The 18,917-nt window shown below is 41.2% G+C and overlaps 1 protein-coding gene across 1 annotated transcript in view; it reads left to right on the top strand.

Annotated features, from left to right (window-relative positions):
• The window catches only part of KIF6 (kinesin family member 6), a 389,098-nt gene that overhangs the window by 126,348 nt on the left and 243,833 nt on the right, over positions 1 to 18,917 (top strand). Inside the window, 2 exon segments of the mRNA XM_077485383.1 lie at positions 9,383 to 9,407; positions 9,410 to 9,485. Of these exon segments, the coding sequence (XP_077341509.1) occupies positions 9,383 to 9,407; positions 9,410 to 9,485 (101 nt within the window).

The following is an 18,917-nucleotide window of genomic DNA, read 5'->3' as shown; positions in this document are numbered from 1 at the left end:
AGGCGCTATTTTTAGCGCTGTAGCGCCTGAAAACCGCCTCGTGTGAAAGCGGCCTCCAGCTGGGAATACACTGACTGGCCGGATTTCAAACCAACAATTGTATTTACATTTTCAGAACAGTCAAAAATAGTTGTGGATGTTGTTTTGCTTTTAGTCGTTGGATTGTAGAAAGATTGGAATTCACCGAACAAAAACCACAAAATTTCCATCCCGACCCTTCAAATTTCTTATCACTGAGGCCGAAAACGATCAGAGAAATGGAGGAACGTTCTTCTCACTGCATTTATTACAGTGAAAATATCAAACAAAATTCTACTACTGTGTATAACCAGCTTCAGTATTCATTGTCCCCTATGGAAGGATATATAGGAGCTGATGATAGATATGTAAGGGGTATATAGGATTTGATGATTGATATGTAAGGGTATATAGGAGCTGAGGATTGATATGTAAGGCTATATAGGAGCTGATAATGGATATGTAAGGGTATATAGGAGTTGATGATTGATATGTAAGGGTATATAGGAGCTGATGATGGATATGTAAGGGTATATAGGAGCTGATGATAGATATGGAAGGATATATAGGAGCTGATGATAGATATGTAAGGGTATATAGGAGCTGATGATAGATATGTAAGGGGTATATAGGAGCTGATGATTGATATGTAAGGGTATATAGGAGCTGATGATTGATATGTAAGGGGTATATAGGAGTTGATGATTGATATGTAAGGGTATATAGGATTTGATGATTGATATGTAAGGGTATATAGGAGTTGATGATTGATATGTAAGGGTATATAGGAGTTGATGATTGATATGTAAGGGTATATAGGAGCTGATAATGGATATGTAAGGGTATATAGGAGCTGATGATGGATATGTAAGGATATATAGGAGTTGATGATTGATATGTAAGGGTATATAGGAGCTGATGATGGATATGTAAGGGTATATAGGAGCTGATGATAGATATGGAAGGATATATAGGAGTTGATGATTGATATGTAAGGGTATATAGGAGCTGATGATGGATATGTAAGGGTATATAGGAGCTGATGATAGATATGGAAGGATATATAGGAGCTGATGATAGATATGTAAGGGTATATAGGAGCTGATGATAGATATGTAAGGGGTATATAGGAGCTGATGATTGATATGTAAGGGTATATAGGAGCTGATGATTGATATGTAAGGGGTATATAGGAGCTGATGATGGATATGTAAGGGTATATAGGAGCTGATGATAGATATGTAAGGGTATATAGGAGCTGATGATTGATATGTAAGGGTATATAGGAGCTGATGATAGATATGTAAGGGGTATATAGGAGCTGATGATAGATATGTAAGGGTATATAGGAGCTGATGATTGATATGTAAGGGTATATAGGAGCTGATGATTGATATGTAAGGGTATATAGGAGCTGATGATTGATATGTAAGGGTATATAGGAGCTGATGATGGATATGTAAGGGTATATAGGAGCTGATGATTGATATGTAAGGTATATAGGAGCTGATGATGGATATGTAAGGATATATAGGAGTTGATGATTGATATGTAAGGGTATATAGGAGCTGATGATGGATATGTAAGGGTATATAGGAGCTGATGATAGATATGGAAGGATATATAGGAGTTGATGATTGATATGTAAGGGTATATAGGAGCTGATGATGGATATGTAAGGGTATATAGGAGCTGATGATAGATATGGAAGGATATATAGGAGCTGATGATAGATATGTAAGGGTATATAGGAGCTGATGATAGATATGTAAGGGGTATATAGGAGCTGATGATTGATATGTAAGGGTATATAGGAGCTGATGATTGATATGTAAGGGGTATATAGGAGCTGATGATGGATATGTAAGGGTATATAGGAGCTGATGATAGATATGTAAGGGTATATAGGGAGCTGATGATTGATATGTAAGGGTATATAGGAGCTGATGATAGATATGTAAGGGGTATATAGGAGCTGATGATAGATATGTAAGGGTATATAGGAGCTGATGATTGATATGTAAGGGTATATAGGAGCTGATGATTGATATGTAAGGGTATATAGGAGCTGATGATTGATATGTAAGGGTATATAGGAGCTGATGATGGATATGTAAGGGTATATAGGAGCTGATGATTGATATGTAAGGGGTATATAGAGTTGATGATTGATATGTAAGGATATATAGGAGCTGATGATAGATATGTAAGGGTATATAGGAGCTGATGATTGATATGTAAGGGTATATAGGAGTTGATGATTGATATGTAAGGGTATATAGGAGTTGATGATTGATATGTAAGGGTATATAGGAGCTGATGATTGATATGTAAGGGGTATATAGGAGTTGATGATTGATATGTAAGGGATATATAGGAGTTGATGATTGATATGTAAGGGTATATAGGAGCTGATGATTGATATGTAGGGTATAAAGGAGTTGATGATTGATATGTAAGGGATATATAGGATTTGATGATTGATATGTAAGGGTATATAGGAGCTGATAATGGATATGTAAGGGTATATAGGAGCTGATGATTGATATGTAAGGGGTATATAGGAGTTGATGATTGATATGTAAGGATATATAGGAGCTGATGATAGATATGTAAGGGATATATAGGATTTGATGATTGATATGTAAGGGTATATAGAAGCTGATAATGGATATGTAAGGGTATATAGGAGCTGATGATTGATATGTAAGGATATATAGGAGCTGATGATTGATATGTAAGGGTATATAGGAGCTGATGATTGATATGTAAGGGCTATATAGGAGCTGATGATAGATATGTAAGGGGTATATAGGAGCTGATGATTGATATGTAAGGGTATATAGGAGCTGATGATTGATATGTAAGGGTATATAGGAGCTGATGATAGATATGTAAGGGGTATATAGGAGCTGATGATTGATATGTAAGGTATATAGGAGCTGATGATTGATATGTAAGGGTATATAGGAGCTGATGATAGATATGTAAGGGGTATATAGGAGCTGATGATAGATATGTAAGGGGTATATAGGAGCTGATGATTGATATGTAAGGGTATATAGGAGCTGATGATTGATATGTAAGGGTATATAGGAGCTGATGATAGATATGTAAGGGGTATATAGGAGCTGATGATTGATATGTAAGGGTATATAGGAGCTGATGATTGATATGTAAGGGTATATAGGAGCTGATGATAGATATGTAAGGGTATATAGGAGCTGATGATAGATATGTAAGGGTATATAGGAGCTGATGATTGATATGTAAGGGTATATAGGAGCTGATGATGGATATGTAAGGGTATATAGGAGCTGATGATTGATATGTAAGGGGTATATAGGAGTGATGATTGATATGTAAGGATATATAGGAGTTGATGATTGATATGTAAGGGTATATAGGAGCTGATGATTGATATGTAAGGGGTATATAGGGAGTTGATGATTGATATGTAAGGGATATATAGGAGTTGATGATTGATATGTAAGGGTATATAGGAGCTGATGATTGATATGTAGGGTATAAAGGAGTTGATGATTGATATGTAAGGGATATATAGGATTTGATGATTGATATAGTAAGGGTATATAGGAGTTGATGATTGATATGTATGGGTATATAGGAGTTGATGATTGATATGTAAGGGTATATAGGAGCTGATAATGGATATGTAAGGGTATATAGGAGCTGATGATTGATATGTAAGGGGTATATAGGAGTTGATGATTGATATGTAAGGATATATAGGAGCTGATGATAGATATGTAAGGGATATATAGGATTTGATGATTGATATGTGAAGGGTATATAGAAGCTGATAATGGATATGTAAGGGTATATAGGAGCTGATGATTGATATGTAAGGATATATAGGAGCTGATGATTGATATGTAAGGGTATATAGGAGCTGATGATTGATATGTAAGGGATATATAGGAGCTGATGATAGATATGTAAGGGTATATAGGAGCTGATGATAGATATGTAAGGGGTATATAGGAGCTGATGATAGATATGTAAGGGGTATATAGGAGCTGATGATTGATATGTAAGGGTATATAGGAGCTGATGATTGATATGTAAGGGTATATAGGAGCTGATGATAGATATGTAAGGGGTATATAGGAGCTGATGATTGATATGTAAGGGTATATAGGAGCTGATGATTGATATGTAAGGGGTATATAGGAGTTGATGATTGATATGTAAGGATATATAGGAGCTGATGATAGATATGTAAGGGTATATAGGAGCTGATGATTGATATGTAAGGGTATATAGGAGCTGATGATTGATATGTAAGGGGTATATAGGAGTTGATGATTGATATGTAAGGATATATAGGAGCTGATGATAGATATGTAAGGGTATATAGGAGCTGATGATTGATATGTAAGGGTATATAGGAGCTGATGATTGATATGTAAGGGTATATAGGAGCTGATGATTGATATGTAAGGGTATATAGGAGCTGATAATGGATATGTAAGGGTATATAGGAGCTGATGATTGATATGTAAGGGTATATAGGAGCTGATGATTGATATGTAAGGGTATATAGGAGCTGATGATTGATATGTAAGGGTATATAGGAGCTGATGATTGATATGTAAGGGTATATAGGAGCTGATGATTGATATGTAAGGGTATATAGGAGCTGATGATTGATATGTAAGGGTATTATAGGAAATTGATGATTGATATGTAAGGGATATATAGGAGTTGATGATTTGATATGTAAGGGTATATAGGAGCTGATGATTGATATGTAAGGGGTATATAGGAACTGGATGATTGATATGTAGGGTATATAGGAGCTTGATTGATATGTAAGGATATATAGGAGTTGATGATTGATATGTAGGGTATATAGGAATTGATGATTGATATGTAAGGGATATATAGGAGTTGATGATTGATATGTAAGGGTATATAGGAGCTGATGATTGATATGTTAGGGTATATAGGAATTGATGATTGATATGTAAGGGGATATATAGGAGTTGATGATTGATATGTAGGGTATATAGGAATTGATGATTGATATGTAAGGGATATATAGGAGCTGATGATTGATATGTAAGGATATATAGGAGTTGATGATTGATATGTAAGGGTATATAGGAGCTGATGATTGATATGTAGGGTATATAGGAATTGATGATTGATATGTAAGGGATATATAGGAGTTGATGATTGATATGTAAGGGTATATAGGAGCTGATGATTGATATGTAAGGGTATATAGGAATTGATGATTGATATGTAAGGGATATATAGGAGTTGATGATTGATATGTAAGGGTATATAGGAACTGATGATTGATATGTAAGGGTATATAGGAACTGATGATTGATATGTAAGGGTATATAGGAACTGATGATTGATATGTAAGGGTATATAGGAGCTGATGATTGATATGTAGGGTATATAGAGCTGATGATTGATATGTAAGGATATAATAGAGTTGATGATTGATATGTAAGGGTATATAGGAGCTGATGATTGATATGTAGGGTATATAGGAATTGATGATTGATATGTAAGGGATATATAGGAGCTGATGATTGATATGTAAGGGTATATAGGAGCTGATGATTGATATGTAAGGGTATATAGGAGCTGATGATTGATATGTAAGGGTATATAGGAATGATGATTGATATGTAAGGGATATATATGGGAGTTGATGATTGATATGTAAGGGTATATAGGAACTGATGATTGATATGTAAGGGTATATAGGAACTGATGATTGATATGTAAGGGTATATAGGAGCTGATGATTGATATGTAAGGATATATAGGATTTGATGATTGATATGTAAGGGTATATAGGAGCTGATGATTGATATGTAAGGGTATATAGGAGTTGATGATTGATATGTAAGGATATATAGGAGCTGATCGATACACAATATATAATCAATGTGTTTTCTAGGAATCAATCTCTACGTGTCGATTCGCCCAGCGAGTGGCTCTGATAAAGAACGAAGCCCTTCTGAACGAGGAGATCGACCCCCAACTGGTGAGCTTCTTTGTTTCAGTGGAGAGGGAGAAGTCCCTATGAGCACCAAGATACAGTGAGGGGGAAAAAGTTGTGACCCCCTGCTAATTTTTTTTTTTTTTTTTTTACGTTTTCCCACTGACAAAAAAAAACGATCGGTCTATAATTTTAATGGTCGGTGACGGAAGAACAACAAAAATATCCAGAAAAACGCATTTCAAAAAAATTCTAAATTGATTTGCATTTTAATGAGTGAAATAAGTATTTGACCCCTTCCCAAAACATGACTTAGTACTTGGTGGAGAAACCCTTGTTGGCGATCACAGAGGTCAGACGTTCCTTGGAGTTGGCCTCCAGGTTTGCACAAATCTCAGGAGGGATTTTGTCCTCTTTGCAGATCCTCTCCAAGTCATTAAGGTTTTCGAGGATGACGTTTGGTAACTCGAATCTTCAGGTCCCTCCACAGATTTTCTATGGGATGAAGGTCTGGAGACCGGCTAGTCCACTCCAGGACCTTAATGTGCTTCTTCTTGAGCCACTCCTTTCTTGTCTTGGTCGTGTGTTTTGGGTCATCGTCATGCTGGAATACCCATCCACCACCCATTTTCAGTGCCCTGTCTGAGGGAAGGAGGTTGTCAAGATCTGATGGTACATGGGCCCCGTCCATCGTCCCTTTGATGTGGTGAAGTTGTCCTGTCTCCTTGGCAGAAAAACACCCCCAAAGCATAATGCTTACACCTCCATGTATGACGGTGGGGGATGGTATTCTTGGGGTCATAGGCAGCCTTCCTCCTCCTCCTCCTCCTCCAAACACGGCAAGTTGAGTTGATGCCAAAGAGCTCGATGTGGTCTCATCTGACCACAAGACTTTCCCCCAGTTCTCCTCCGAATCATTCAGATGTTCATCAGCAAACCTCAGACCGGCTGTACATGTGATTTCTTCAGCAGGGGACCTTGCAGGGGCTGCAGGATTTCGGTCCTTCACCATGTAGTGTGTCACCAATTGTTCTCTTGGTGACGATGGTTCCAGCTGAGATCATTGACAAGATCCTCCCGTGTAGTTCTGGGCGGATCCTCACCGTTCACATGATCACTGAACCTCCAGGAGGTGAGATCTTCCATGGAGCCCCAGACCGAGGGAGACTGACCGTTATTTTGTGTTTCTTCCATTTCTGAATAATCCGCACCAACCGTTGTCACCCTCTCACCAAGCCGCTTGGCGGTGGTCTTGTAGCCCATCCCAGCCTTGTGTAGGGTCTACAATCTCATCCCCGACATCCTTGGACATCTCTTTGGTCTTGGCCATGGTGGAGAGATTGGAATCTGATTACTTCTGTGGACAGGTGTCTTTTATACAGGTAACAAGCTGAGATTAGGAGCACTCCCTTTAAAAGAGTGCTCCTAATCTGTATAGAAGACACCTGGGAGCCACAAATCTTGCTGATTGATAGGGGATCAAATACTTATTTCACTCATTAAAATGCAAATCAATTTATAACTTTTTTGAAATGCGTTTTTCTGGATATTTTTGTTGTTGTTCCGTCTCTTACTGTTATAATAAATCAACCATTAAAATTATAGACGGATCGTTTCTTTGTCAGTGGGGCAAACAGACAAAATCAGCCGGGGGTCAAATACTTTTTTCCCCCTCACTGTATACAGACTCTTCCTACTCTCTTTGCACCAGTTTATAGATAGAAGTCCTCTTCTGTTTCATACAGGTGGAGAGGGAAAATGTTTACAAGAGCAAGAGATATATCAGAAAGGAGAATCGGTGAAGAGGAGTTCTCCAGCAGTGCAGAGTATTTCAGGAGAGGAGAGTTATAGAGGAAGGAGCAGAGTCCTCCAGCAGTGCAGAGTATTTCAGGAGAAGAGAGTTTTATAGAGGAAGGAGAAGAGTCCCCCAGCAGTGCAAAGTATTTCAGGAGAGGAGAGCTATAGAGGAAGGAGCAGAGTCCTCCAGGAGAGGAGAGTTATAGAGGAAGGAGCAGAGTCCTCCAGCCATGCAGAGTATTTCGGGAGAGGAGAGTTATAGAGGAAGGAGCAGAGTATTTCAGGAGAGGAGAGGTATAGAGGAAGGAGCAGAGTCCTTCAACAGTGCAGAGTTTTTAAGGAGAGGAGAGTTATAGAGGAAGGAGCAGCGTCCTCTAGCAGAGCAGAGTATTTTCGGGAGAGGAGAGTTATAGAGGAAGGAGCAGAGTCCTCCAACAGTGCAGAGTATTTCAGGAGAGGAGAGTTATAGAGGAAGGAGCAGAGTCCTCCGGCAGAGAAGAGTATTTCAGGAGAGGAGAGTTAGAGGAAGGAGCAGAGTCCTCCAACAGTGCAGAGTATTTCAGGAGAGGAGAGTTATAGAGGAAGGAGCAGAGTCCTCCAGCAGATAAGAGTATTTCAGTAAAGGAGAGTTATAGAGGAAGGAGCAGAGTCCTCCGGCAGAGCAAAGTATTTCAGGAGAGGAGAGTTATAGAGGAAGGAGCAGAGTCCTCCAACAGTGCAGAGTATTTCAGGAGAGAAGAGTTATAGAGAAGGAGCAGAGTCCTAAGGCAGTGCAGAGTATTTCAGGAGAGGAGAGTTATAGAGGAAGGAGCAGACTCCTCCAGCAGAGAAGAGTATTTCAGGAGGGGAGAGTTAGAGGAAGGAGCAGAGTCCTCCAACAGTGCAGAGTATTTCAGGAGAGAAGAGTTATAGAGGAAGGAGCAGAGTCCTAAGGCAGTGCAGAGTATTTCAGGAGAGGAGAGTTATAGAGGAAGGAGCAGACTCCTCCAGCAGAGAAGAGTATTTCAGGAGGGGAGAGTTAGAGGAAGGAGCAGAGTCCTCCAGCAGATAAGAGTATTTCAGGAAAGGAGAGTTATAGAGGAAGGAGCAGACTCCTCCAGCATAGCAGAGTATTTCAGGAGACGAGAGTTGGATTGATCCATCAGTTGTGTTGATAGTTGATGCTCTTCGATGTCTCCTCTGAGAGATGAGAAGAGGATGGAGTTGTGTGATTTATATGACGATGTGATAACTGGACTGAGGTTTAATATCAGGATGGATCTTGTATCTGGGGGGACCCCGGTCTTTGAAGCCTCCATGTTCTTAGCTGTGTATATACTCTCTCTCTCTCTCTCTCTCTCTCTCTCTCTCTCTCTCTCTCTCTCTCTCTCTCTCTCTCTCTCTCTCTCTCTCTCTCTCTCTCTCTCTCTCTCTCTCTCTCTCTCTCTCTCTCTCTCTCTCTCTCTCTCTCTCTCTCTCTCTCTCTCTCTCTCTCTCTCTCTCTCTCTCTCTCTCTCTCTCTCTCTATATATATATATATATATATATATATATATATATATATATATATATATATATAATGGTGTTCGATGTCCACAGATGATCGTTCGCCTGAAGAAAGAGATCGGGCCCTGAGGGATGAGCTGGCTCTGGTGAGCGGGGAGCCGCGGACGGATGACCTGACTCAGGAAGAGACACTCAGGTGAGCCGACATTGTCCTCTCCTCGGGATCGGCCTCCCCCTGGGAAGCACAGCTTCCGTCGGAGGCTTTGTAACGTTGAGACAGAGTCTTATTAAACAACGTCTGGAGTCAGATCTATTTCTAAAATGTAAATGTATCATTTCCAGGTATTTATTTCCACTGGCGGAGACCACAGCTCCGCTCCTTGCTATGAATCAATCTGTTTATCTGTCCAGGTGACCAACGCCATGTTTATTCAGACATCACCCAGGATCTCCATTTACTTCCTGGACTGATCTGATTGGCTGTGTGTTGTGTAATGCGGTTATGTAAATGTTGATGTGCTCTGAGGAAGGAGCCATCTTATCGCAAATAGATTGGCGCACCACCAAAGATCTCTCCATATGAGCTGCGGGAAGATTACAAATGTACGTTATGAGCGAAGCGAAGGCAGCAAAGTACCCAGTGGCGTAACTAGAACCTTCAGGGCCCCGATGCAAAAAAACATGAAGGGCCCCTCTGAACCCCAGCCAGGGCCCTTCCCTCCGAGTCCGGCGGTGGAACTCCAGGGGGTGGTCACAGGTATGACCTTTCTGAGCCCTGTAGTTCCACCACTGGCATCAGTAGTTTTTTATTTGTTTATTTTTTCACATTTTTAGGTGCCCCATTGGGGGACTGTCCCTAGGCAGGATGGGGTCCCCGTCCCCAGAAGAGATGAGGCTCCTTTTCTCCAGGGCAGATGAAGTTACTGCCCCAGGTGAGAAGGGGTCCCTGTCCCCGGGGGAGGTGGGGGTCCCTGTCCCCACCTGAGAAGGGGCCCCTGTCCCCAGGGGGAGATGGAGGGGGTATGTAATAGTGTGTGCTAGCTGCCTATGCTGCTGCCGGCCATATGTAGAGGGGGCTGCATGGCCCCCTGCATCACAGGGCCCAGGTGTGGTCGCGACTGCTGCACCCCCTATAGTTACGCCCCTGAAAGTACCTCCAGATAATGATTGGGAATACAATGATCTCCATATAGTTCATCTTTATTGTATAGAAAGGAATAAATCGTTATCACAAAATAGCGTGATTATAACAACATATCTACTTGCCGACTGCAATACATATATACGGTGCTTTGAAAAAGTATTCATACCCCTTGACATTTCCCACATTTTGTCTTGTTACAGCCAAAAACGTCAATGTATTTTATTGGGATTTTATGTGATAGAGCAGTGATGGGGAAACCTCGGCACCCCTGATGTTTTGGAACTACATTTCCCATGATGCTCCTGTACTCTGCAGTGCAGTTGAGCATCATGGGAAATGTAGTTCCAAAACATCTGGAGTGCCGAGGTTCGCCATCACTGTGATAGACCAACACAAAGTGACACATAATTGTGAAGTGGAAGGAAAATTAGGGGTATGAATACTTTTTTTTTCAAGGCTCTGTAGGTTGCAGCTTTGAAGTGGTTTACCGGGGTTATGGATGAACGTATACGGAAGTCGCGCACCGCATATGTAAACGCTGTTCCCGCCACACGTGTGAGATATCGCCGTGACCGTAATGCCACGTACACACGATCGGAAATTGTCATCGGAAAAAAGCTCTGATGGTTTTCCCGACCGAATTCCGCTCAAGCTGTCTACACAACGGTCACACCAAATTCCAACCGCCAAGAACACGGTGACGTACAACATGTGTGACGGGACTAGAAAAAGGAATTTTGATACGTAGTAGCCAATAGCTTCCATCTCGTAGTTGAATCTGAGCAATGCGTAAGCTTTTGCGCGTCGGAATTGCATACACACGATCTGAATTTCCGATAGAAATTTTTTCCGTCGGGGTAAATTGAGAACATGCTCTCAAATTTTTGCCGGCGGGAAAATCGGCCAGCTAAATTCCGACGGAGCGTACACACTGTCACATTTTACCGATGAAAAGCTCTCATCGGTCTTTTTCATGGCCGAAAATTCCGATCGTGTGTACGCGGCATTAAAGCAAGAGCAATAATTCTAGATCTAGACCTCCTTTGTAACGCTAAACAGGTATCCAGTAAAAATAAAAATAAAAAAAAAGTTGAAAGCGTCGCCTATGGAGATTTTCAAGCATCGCAGTTTGTCCGTATTCCGCAAGCACGCGCAATTTTAAAGTATGAAAAGTTAATTATATTTTTACTCAGCATAACATCATTTTTTTTTTTTTTTTATTGTACCAGAAAATTGGATTTTATACTGTCTTTTTTTTTTTTGCATTAAAATTCCTGCATTCTTTCCCTCAAATTATTCATTTTTTTAACCTCTTCCCGCCCGCCATCTAGCAAAATTACGTCAGCAAAGTGGTTGTGTTACCCTGACCCAGTGTTTCTCAATTCCAGTCCTCATGGCCCACTAACAGGTCATGTTTTCAGGCTTTCCATTATTTTGCACAGGTGATTTCATCAGTTTCACTGCCTTATGCCCCGTACACACGTTCCGATTATCGGACCACAAAAGTCGCTTTCGGACAGATCGTGCGATAATCTGATCGTTAGTACGCAGCTTTCGACAGCCGATCGCGACAGTCCGTCCAACCAAATCCGAAGGGACAAACAGGAAAACTTTGGTCGGATGACAGCCCGTCGTACGACAGTCGTATAGCCAGTACAGTATGCGTCCGATAAATGTCATTCGACAAACACCACGCATGATCGGAAGCACGAAAATAAACCAAAAGGACACACAGGTCACACGTATTTGACATCATTTAAAATACGTAGCTACGCACGACGGAAGATTGTTCCAGAATCGTACGACAAAAATCTTACACACATTTTGCACTGTTGTATTCGATCTTAGTTGTATGCAACAAAATGTGAACGATCGGTCGTACGATAATCGGAACGTGTGTACGAGGCATAAGTATTTACCCCAGCTGTTTCATCTGAGGGAAATCCTGAACACATGACCTGTTAGTGGGCCATGAGGACTGGAATTGAGAAACACTGCGCCTGACCCGACGTCAGGAGTTGTCTCTGACGGAGACTCCCATGTGATCAGCCGTGTCCAATCACAGCTGATCTCAATGTAAAGAGGAAGAGCCGTTGATCGGCTTTTCCTCACTCGTGTCTGTCAGACGCCAGTAGACGAGAGAAGATTGGCTGCTCTTCAGATAAAGGGGGGGGGGGTCTGTGCTGATTGTTTATCAGCGCAGTCCCCCCTTCGAATGTTCACCCAGGACCACCAGGCTGCCGCCAGGACCACAAGGGATGGCAACCTCCCTAGACCACCAGGTATGCCACCCTAGACCACCAGGGAAATGCCAATTGCTGCCCAGGCAGCTGCCAATCAGTGCCCATGAAAAATGCCTGCCAGTGATGCCCATCAGTGAAAGCCAGTGCCGCCCATCAGTGCCGCCTATCAGTGCCGTCTATCAGTGCCACCCATAAGTACCCATCAGTGCAGCCTTCCAGTGCCCACCAGTGCCACCTATGAGTGCCCATCAGTGCTGCCTATCAATGTGCATCAGTGGCACATATCAGTGCTGCCTATCAGTGCCCATCGTCGTTGCCATCTCATCGGCGCTGCCTTATCAGTACCCATCAGTGTCCATTAGGCTGCTTTCACACTGGGGCGGTATTCAGGCGTTACAGCGCTATAAATAGCGCCTGTGTAACGCCTGAAAAAAACCGGCCCCTTTAACTCCAGTGTGAAAGCCGGAGGGCTTTCACACTGGAGCGATGCGCTGGCAGGACGGTGAAAAAAGTCCTGCCAGCCGCATCTTTGCAGCGGTGAAGGAGCGGTGTATTCACCGCTCCTATACCGCTGCTACCCATTGAAATCAATGGGACACCGCGGCAATACCGCCGGCAAAGCGCCGCTGCAGCGGCGCTTTGCGGGCGGGTTTAACCCCTTTTCGGCCACTAGCGGGGGTTAAAACCACCCCGCTAGCGCCCGCACACCGCCGCTAAAACGACGGTAAAGCGCCGCTAAAAATAGCGGCGCTTTACCGCCGACGCTGCTCTCGCCCCAGTGTGAAAGCAGCCTTAGTGAAGGAGAAAACTTACTTATTTACAAAATTTTATATCAAAAACAAAAAAAAACTTTTATTTTTTTCAACATTTTCGTTCTTTTTTTTTATTAGTTTAGCAAAAAATAAAAACCGCAGAGGTGATCAAATACCACCAAAAGACAGCTCTATTTGTGGGAAAAAAATGATAAAAATTTAGTTTGCGTACAGTGTAGCATGACCGCGCAATTGTCATTTAAATGTGACAGTGCTGAAAGCTGAAAATTGGCCTGGGCAGGAGCGGGCGAATGTGCCCGGTATTGAAGTGGTTGAAAACCGATGTGCAAATGCTGCGTGACATAAAATATTGCAACTATTGCCATTTTATTCTCTAGGTTTTCTGTTAAAATTATTATTATTATTTTTTTTTTTAATGTTTGGGGGTTCTAAGTAATTTTCTAGCAAAAATACAGATTTAAACTTATAGTCCTACAATCCTCCAAGGCCAGAAACCAACAGACCGCTACCAGCGGGTGTGTCCATAAAGACATAGGTGAGCGAGTTTGGGGTGGAGACTTGATTGACTTGCACAGAGTCCTGACCTCAACCCGACAGAACACCTTTGGGATGAATTAGAGCGGAGACTGAGAGCCAGGCCTTCTCGTCCAACATCAGTGCCTGACCTTACAAATGCCCTTCTGGAATTTCTATAGACACCCTCCTAAACCTTGTGGACGGCCTTCCCAGAAGAGTTGAGGCAGTTATAGCTGGAAATGGCGGTGCCAACTCAATATTGAACCCTACGGACTAAGACTGGGATGCCATTAAAGTTCACGTGCGTGTAAAAGGCAGGCGTATATATAAATAATAATATATATATATATAAATAATATATATTTTTATAATATATATATATATATTTTTTTTATAATATATATATGTTTATTATATATATATATATATATATATATATATATATTTTTTTTATAATATATATATATATATATATATATTATATATATAATAAACATATATATATTATAAAAAAAAAAAAAATATATATATATATATATATATATATATATATATATTATAAAAAAAAATAATATATATATATATATATATATATATATATATATATATATATTATATAATATAATATAATATAAAAATATATATTAATAATATAATATAAAAAAAAATATATATATATATATATATATATTTTTTTTTTTTTCTTGTATTCCTGAGGTTAAATCTACATCGCTTATATATATATATATATATATATATATATATATATATATATATATATATATATATATCTCTATCTATTTTATCTATATATATATATATGTGTATGTATGTATGTATATATATAATATATATATTTTTTATATATATATATATATATATATATATATATATATATATATATATATATTATAAAATAAATAAATATATATATATATATATATATATATATATATATATATATATATATATATATAATATTTTTTTTTATTATTATTTTATATATATATATATAAATAAAATATAAAAAATATATATAAAAAATAAGAAAAAATTATATATATATATATATATATATATATATATATATATATATATATATATATATATAATAGATAGAGATATATATATTTTTTTATATATAATAGATGCAGATTTAACCTCAGGAATACAAGAAACTACAGGTATTCAGTAGAAGTAAAAGAAAAGTAATGCAGTGAGATGATGGAGGAAGAGTTGCCATAAAAGTCACACGTCGGGCCACAGAGTTTAATATTCGATGCGTTGAGCGAATGAAGCCGGCCAATTAGAAGTCACGCTCGAGTTTTCCAGCAGCGTGTAGGAAGTCCTATAAACCCTCAATCAGCGTCTTAATGAAAAATCCAGGAGGGGAGCAGCGGGTGGGGACGTCCGTCGATCGATGGAAGAGGCCACGTACCCGACAACACCGGCTGATCTCCATCGTAAAAAACCCAAGTGCTGAGCCCCCAGCTCCAGCCTGACGGCTCGGCGGCTGAAGGAGACAACGGCTAAAACCTGATCCAAAATCCCCAATTCAGGGGCTGCGCTCAGACGCCGGTGACCTCATACACACAACATACATGGAAATCGACCATTAAAGGTTTTTCAGGAAATGTCACTTTCAATTTCCCGACTTTTTACCATCGGCTACAGAAATAGCCGCAGCGAGGAATTAAAGCTGAACGCCGGGCGGATGGAAGACGATGAATACAGCTCTGTGATCAGGAATACATATTTTAAGCTGAACTCCCAGCTAAAAAATAAATAAATTCCTCAGTAGCCACCTTTGCAAACCAAGATAACACCTTGTAAAAGTAGCTGTGACATCATCACTGGGCCTGTGCGGAGGGAAGAGCTGTGGGAGGGGCCCAGCAGGCTCCACCCACTAAGAAAAATGTCAGGAGGAGGTGGAGACAAGACCAGTCACCCTGCACAAGGAGAGCGAGCAGAGCTGTGGGAGGGGGCAGCAGGCTCCACCCACTACAGGCTGCCTGCAGAAAACTGCAGGAGGGGGCGGAGACGAGACCAGTCACCTTGTACCAGGAGAGAGAGAGCAAAGTTGGGGGTGGGGCCCATCAGGCGCCACCCACTACAGGCTGCCTGTAAAAAAGACGACAGTAGGGGGCGGAGACAAGACCAGTCCCCCTGCACAAGGAAAGAGAGCAGAGCTGTGGGAGGGGGCAGCAGGCTCCACCCACTACAGGCTGCCTGGAGAAAACTACAGGGGGGGGGGGGGGGCCGAGACAAGACGAGTCACCCTGCACAAGGAGAGAGAGAGAGAGAGAGAGCAAAGTTGTGGGAGGGGCCCATCAGGCTCCACCCACTACAGGCTGCCTATAAAAAAGACGACAGTAGGGGGCAGAGACAAGACCAGTCCCCCTGCACAAAGAGAGAGCGAGCAGAGCTGTGGGAGGGGGAAGCAGGCTCCACCCACTACAGGCTGCCTGTAAAAAAAACTACTGTAGGGGGTGGAGACAAAACCAGTCCCCCTGCACAAGGAGAGAGAGAGCAGAGTTGTGGGAGGGGCCCATCATGCTCCACCCACTACATACTGCCTGCAGAAAAAACGACAGTAGGGGGCGGAGACAAGACCAGTCACCCTGCACAAGGAGAGAGAGCAGAGCTGTGGGAGGGGCCCATCATGCTCCACCCACTACAGGCTGCCTGAAGAAAACTACAGAAGGGGGCGGGGACAATACCAGTCACCCTGCTTAAAGCGATATTAAAGTCTTGTTTTTATTTTTTTTATTTTTTCATATAGCAAACATGTTATACTTACCTGCTATGTAATGATTTTGCACAGAGCAGCCCCGATCCTCCTCTTCTCGGGTCCCCTGGCGCTCCTGGCTCCTCCCTCCTGCTGATTGCCCCCACAGAAAGCAGCTTGCTATGGGGGCATCCAAGCAGGCCTGCTCCCGTTCCACGGCACTGTTTGCCCGTTTTTACACAGAGTCACGGCTCAGCCCCGCCCCCTCCATCTCCTGATTTTCTTACTGGCTGTGATCGAGAGCAGCGAGAACCAATGGCTTCTGCTGCTGCCAAAAGCCAATCAGGAGTGCGAGTCCCCAGAGAGTCGAGGTTCACGTGGATATCGCTGGATTGAGAGGAGGCTCGGGTAAGTATTGGGGGGGGGGCTGCGGCACACAGGTTTTTAACCCTTCATATATAGAATGCACCTTGTGCCTTTACAACCATGTGATACCAGGCCATTTTTTGCGATACACCACTGCATTACTTTAACTGACAATTGCGCGGTCGTGCGACGCTGTACCCAAATAAAATTGACACCCTTTTTTTCCCACGAATAGAGCTTTCTTTTGGTGGTATTTGATCACCTCTGCGGTTTTTTTTTTGCGCTATAAACAAAAAAAGAGCGACAATTCTGAAAAAAAAAATATATATATTTTCTACTTTCTGCTGTAATACATATCCAATAAAAAATGTAAAAAATCGAATTTCTTTATTAGTTTAGCCCAATATGTATTCTGCTACATAATTTTGATTAAAAAAAAAAAAATCCCAATAAGCGTATATTGATTGGTTTGCGCAAAAGTTTTATAGCGTCTACAAACTATGGGAAAGATTTATGGAATTTTTATCGATTTATTTTTTATTTTATTTTATTTTATTTATTTATTTTTTTTACTAGTAATGGCGGCAATTTGTGTCGTGGGTCTGCAACTTTGTGACAGACAAATCGGACACTTTGGGATTTATTTATTAAAGCTGCAAAATCAGACTCACTTCCCCATAGAAACCAATCAGCTTCCAACCTCGGCTTGTTCTATTATTCTTTGGCAATAAAACCTGGAAGCTGATTGGTTTCTATGCAGAAGTGAGAATGATTTTTTTATTTTTTTTTTTTTATTTTTTACTCTCCAGCTTTACTAAATAAACCCCTAAGTGACACTTTTGACACTTTTTTTGGACCAATGACACTAATACAGTGATCAGTGCTAAATAATATGCACTGTCACTGTACTAACTGGCAGGGAATGGGTTAACATTGGGCAGTCAGGGTGTTAAATGTGTTCCCTGGGAGTGCTTTCTAACTGTGGGGGAGGGGCTTGTACTGTAAGAAGACATAGATCCGTGTTCCTGCTTAACAGAAACACAAGATCTCTGTCTTCTCCTGTTGCAGAACGGCGATCTACCTTCTTTACATGGGCAGATCCTGCCTCAGGAACGATTGGCGGGTCTCGGCAGACATCGGGTCCGCCGGACCCACTGATTGGTTCCCGATGTGTTCAATCAAACCGGGAGCCGGTCACCAGCGGCCCCAGACCCAGAAGAAAAGAATCACGTGCAGGTACGTGATTTCACGCTAAAGGGCCCCCGTGCCGCGGTATATGTACGCGGGGCGGTCTTTAAAGCGGACCTTCAGTCATTGTTTTAATTTTCCATCTATTCAATCTTCTGCTCTTGTTGTTGTTGTTTTAACTTTGGATAGTAAAACATTTTTTTTCTGACAGTAAATCCCTTTATACAGCCCACTTCTTGTTTCTTGTCTGGTCATTAGCCTAGGATTATGACATCATACACAGCTCTCTCTCTCTCACTCTCATGAGAGTTTGCCAGGAAGGGAGGTGGGAATGAGTCATAAGAGGGCCAATGAGAGCTGCAGAGCTGGAGGCGTGCCTCTGTGTAAATCCAGGAAGTAAACAGGCAGCAGCTTCAGCTGCCCACAGTTAAAATGGCTGCAGCCAGACTCCGCGGAGGGAGATTTCTGCATCATATTTGGCAAGTACAGAATCACAGTATATATATATATATCAAATAATATGCAAAGTGGTTTGGAGGGAAGCTTCAGAATGGCAAATATCTTTTTATTACAAATTATGTGAGCCGACTGCAGTTCCTCCTTTAAGCGGTTAAGCTGACTTCATCTGCAGATGGAAGTTCATCCCTTTTGATCTGTAGATGTATAAAAA

The sequence above is a fragment of the Lithobates pipiens genome, unplaced genomic scaffold (genome assembly GCF_037356315.1).
Source record: "Lithobates pipiens isolate NorthernLeopardFrog02 unplaced genomic scaffold, aLitPip1_a1.2 Scaffold_18, whole genome shotgun sequence".
NCBI lineage: Eukaryota > Metazoa > Chordata > Amphibia > Anura > Ranidae > Lithobates > Lithobates pipiens.
Note: the sequence above shows the minus strand (reverse complement) of the source record. Positions and strands in the feature narration are given on the sequence as shown.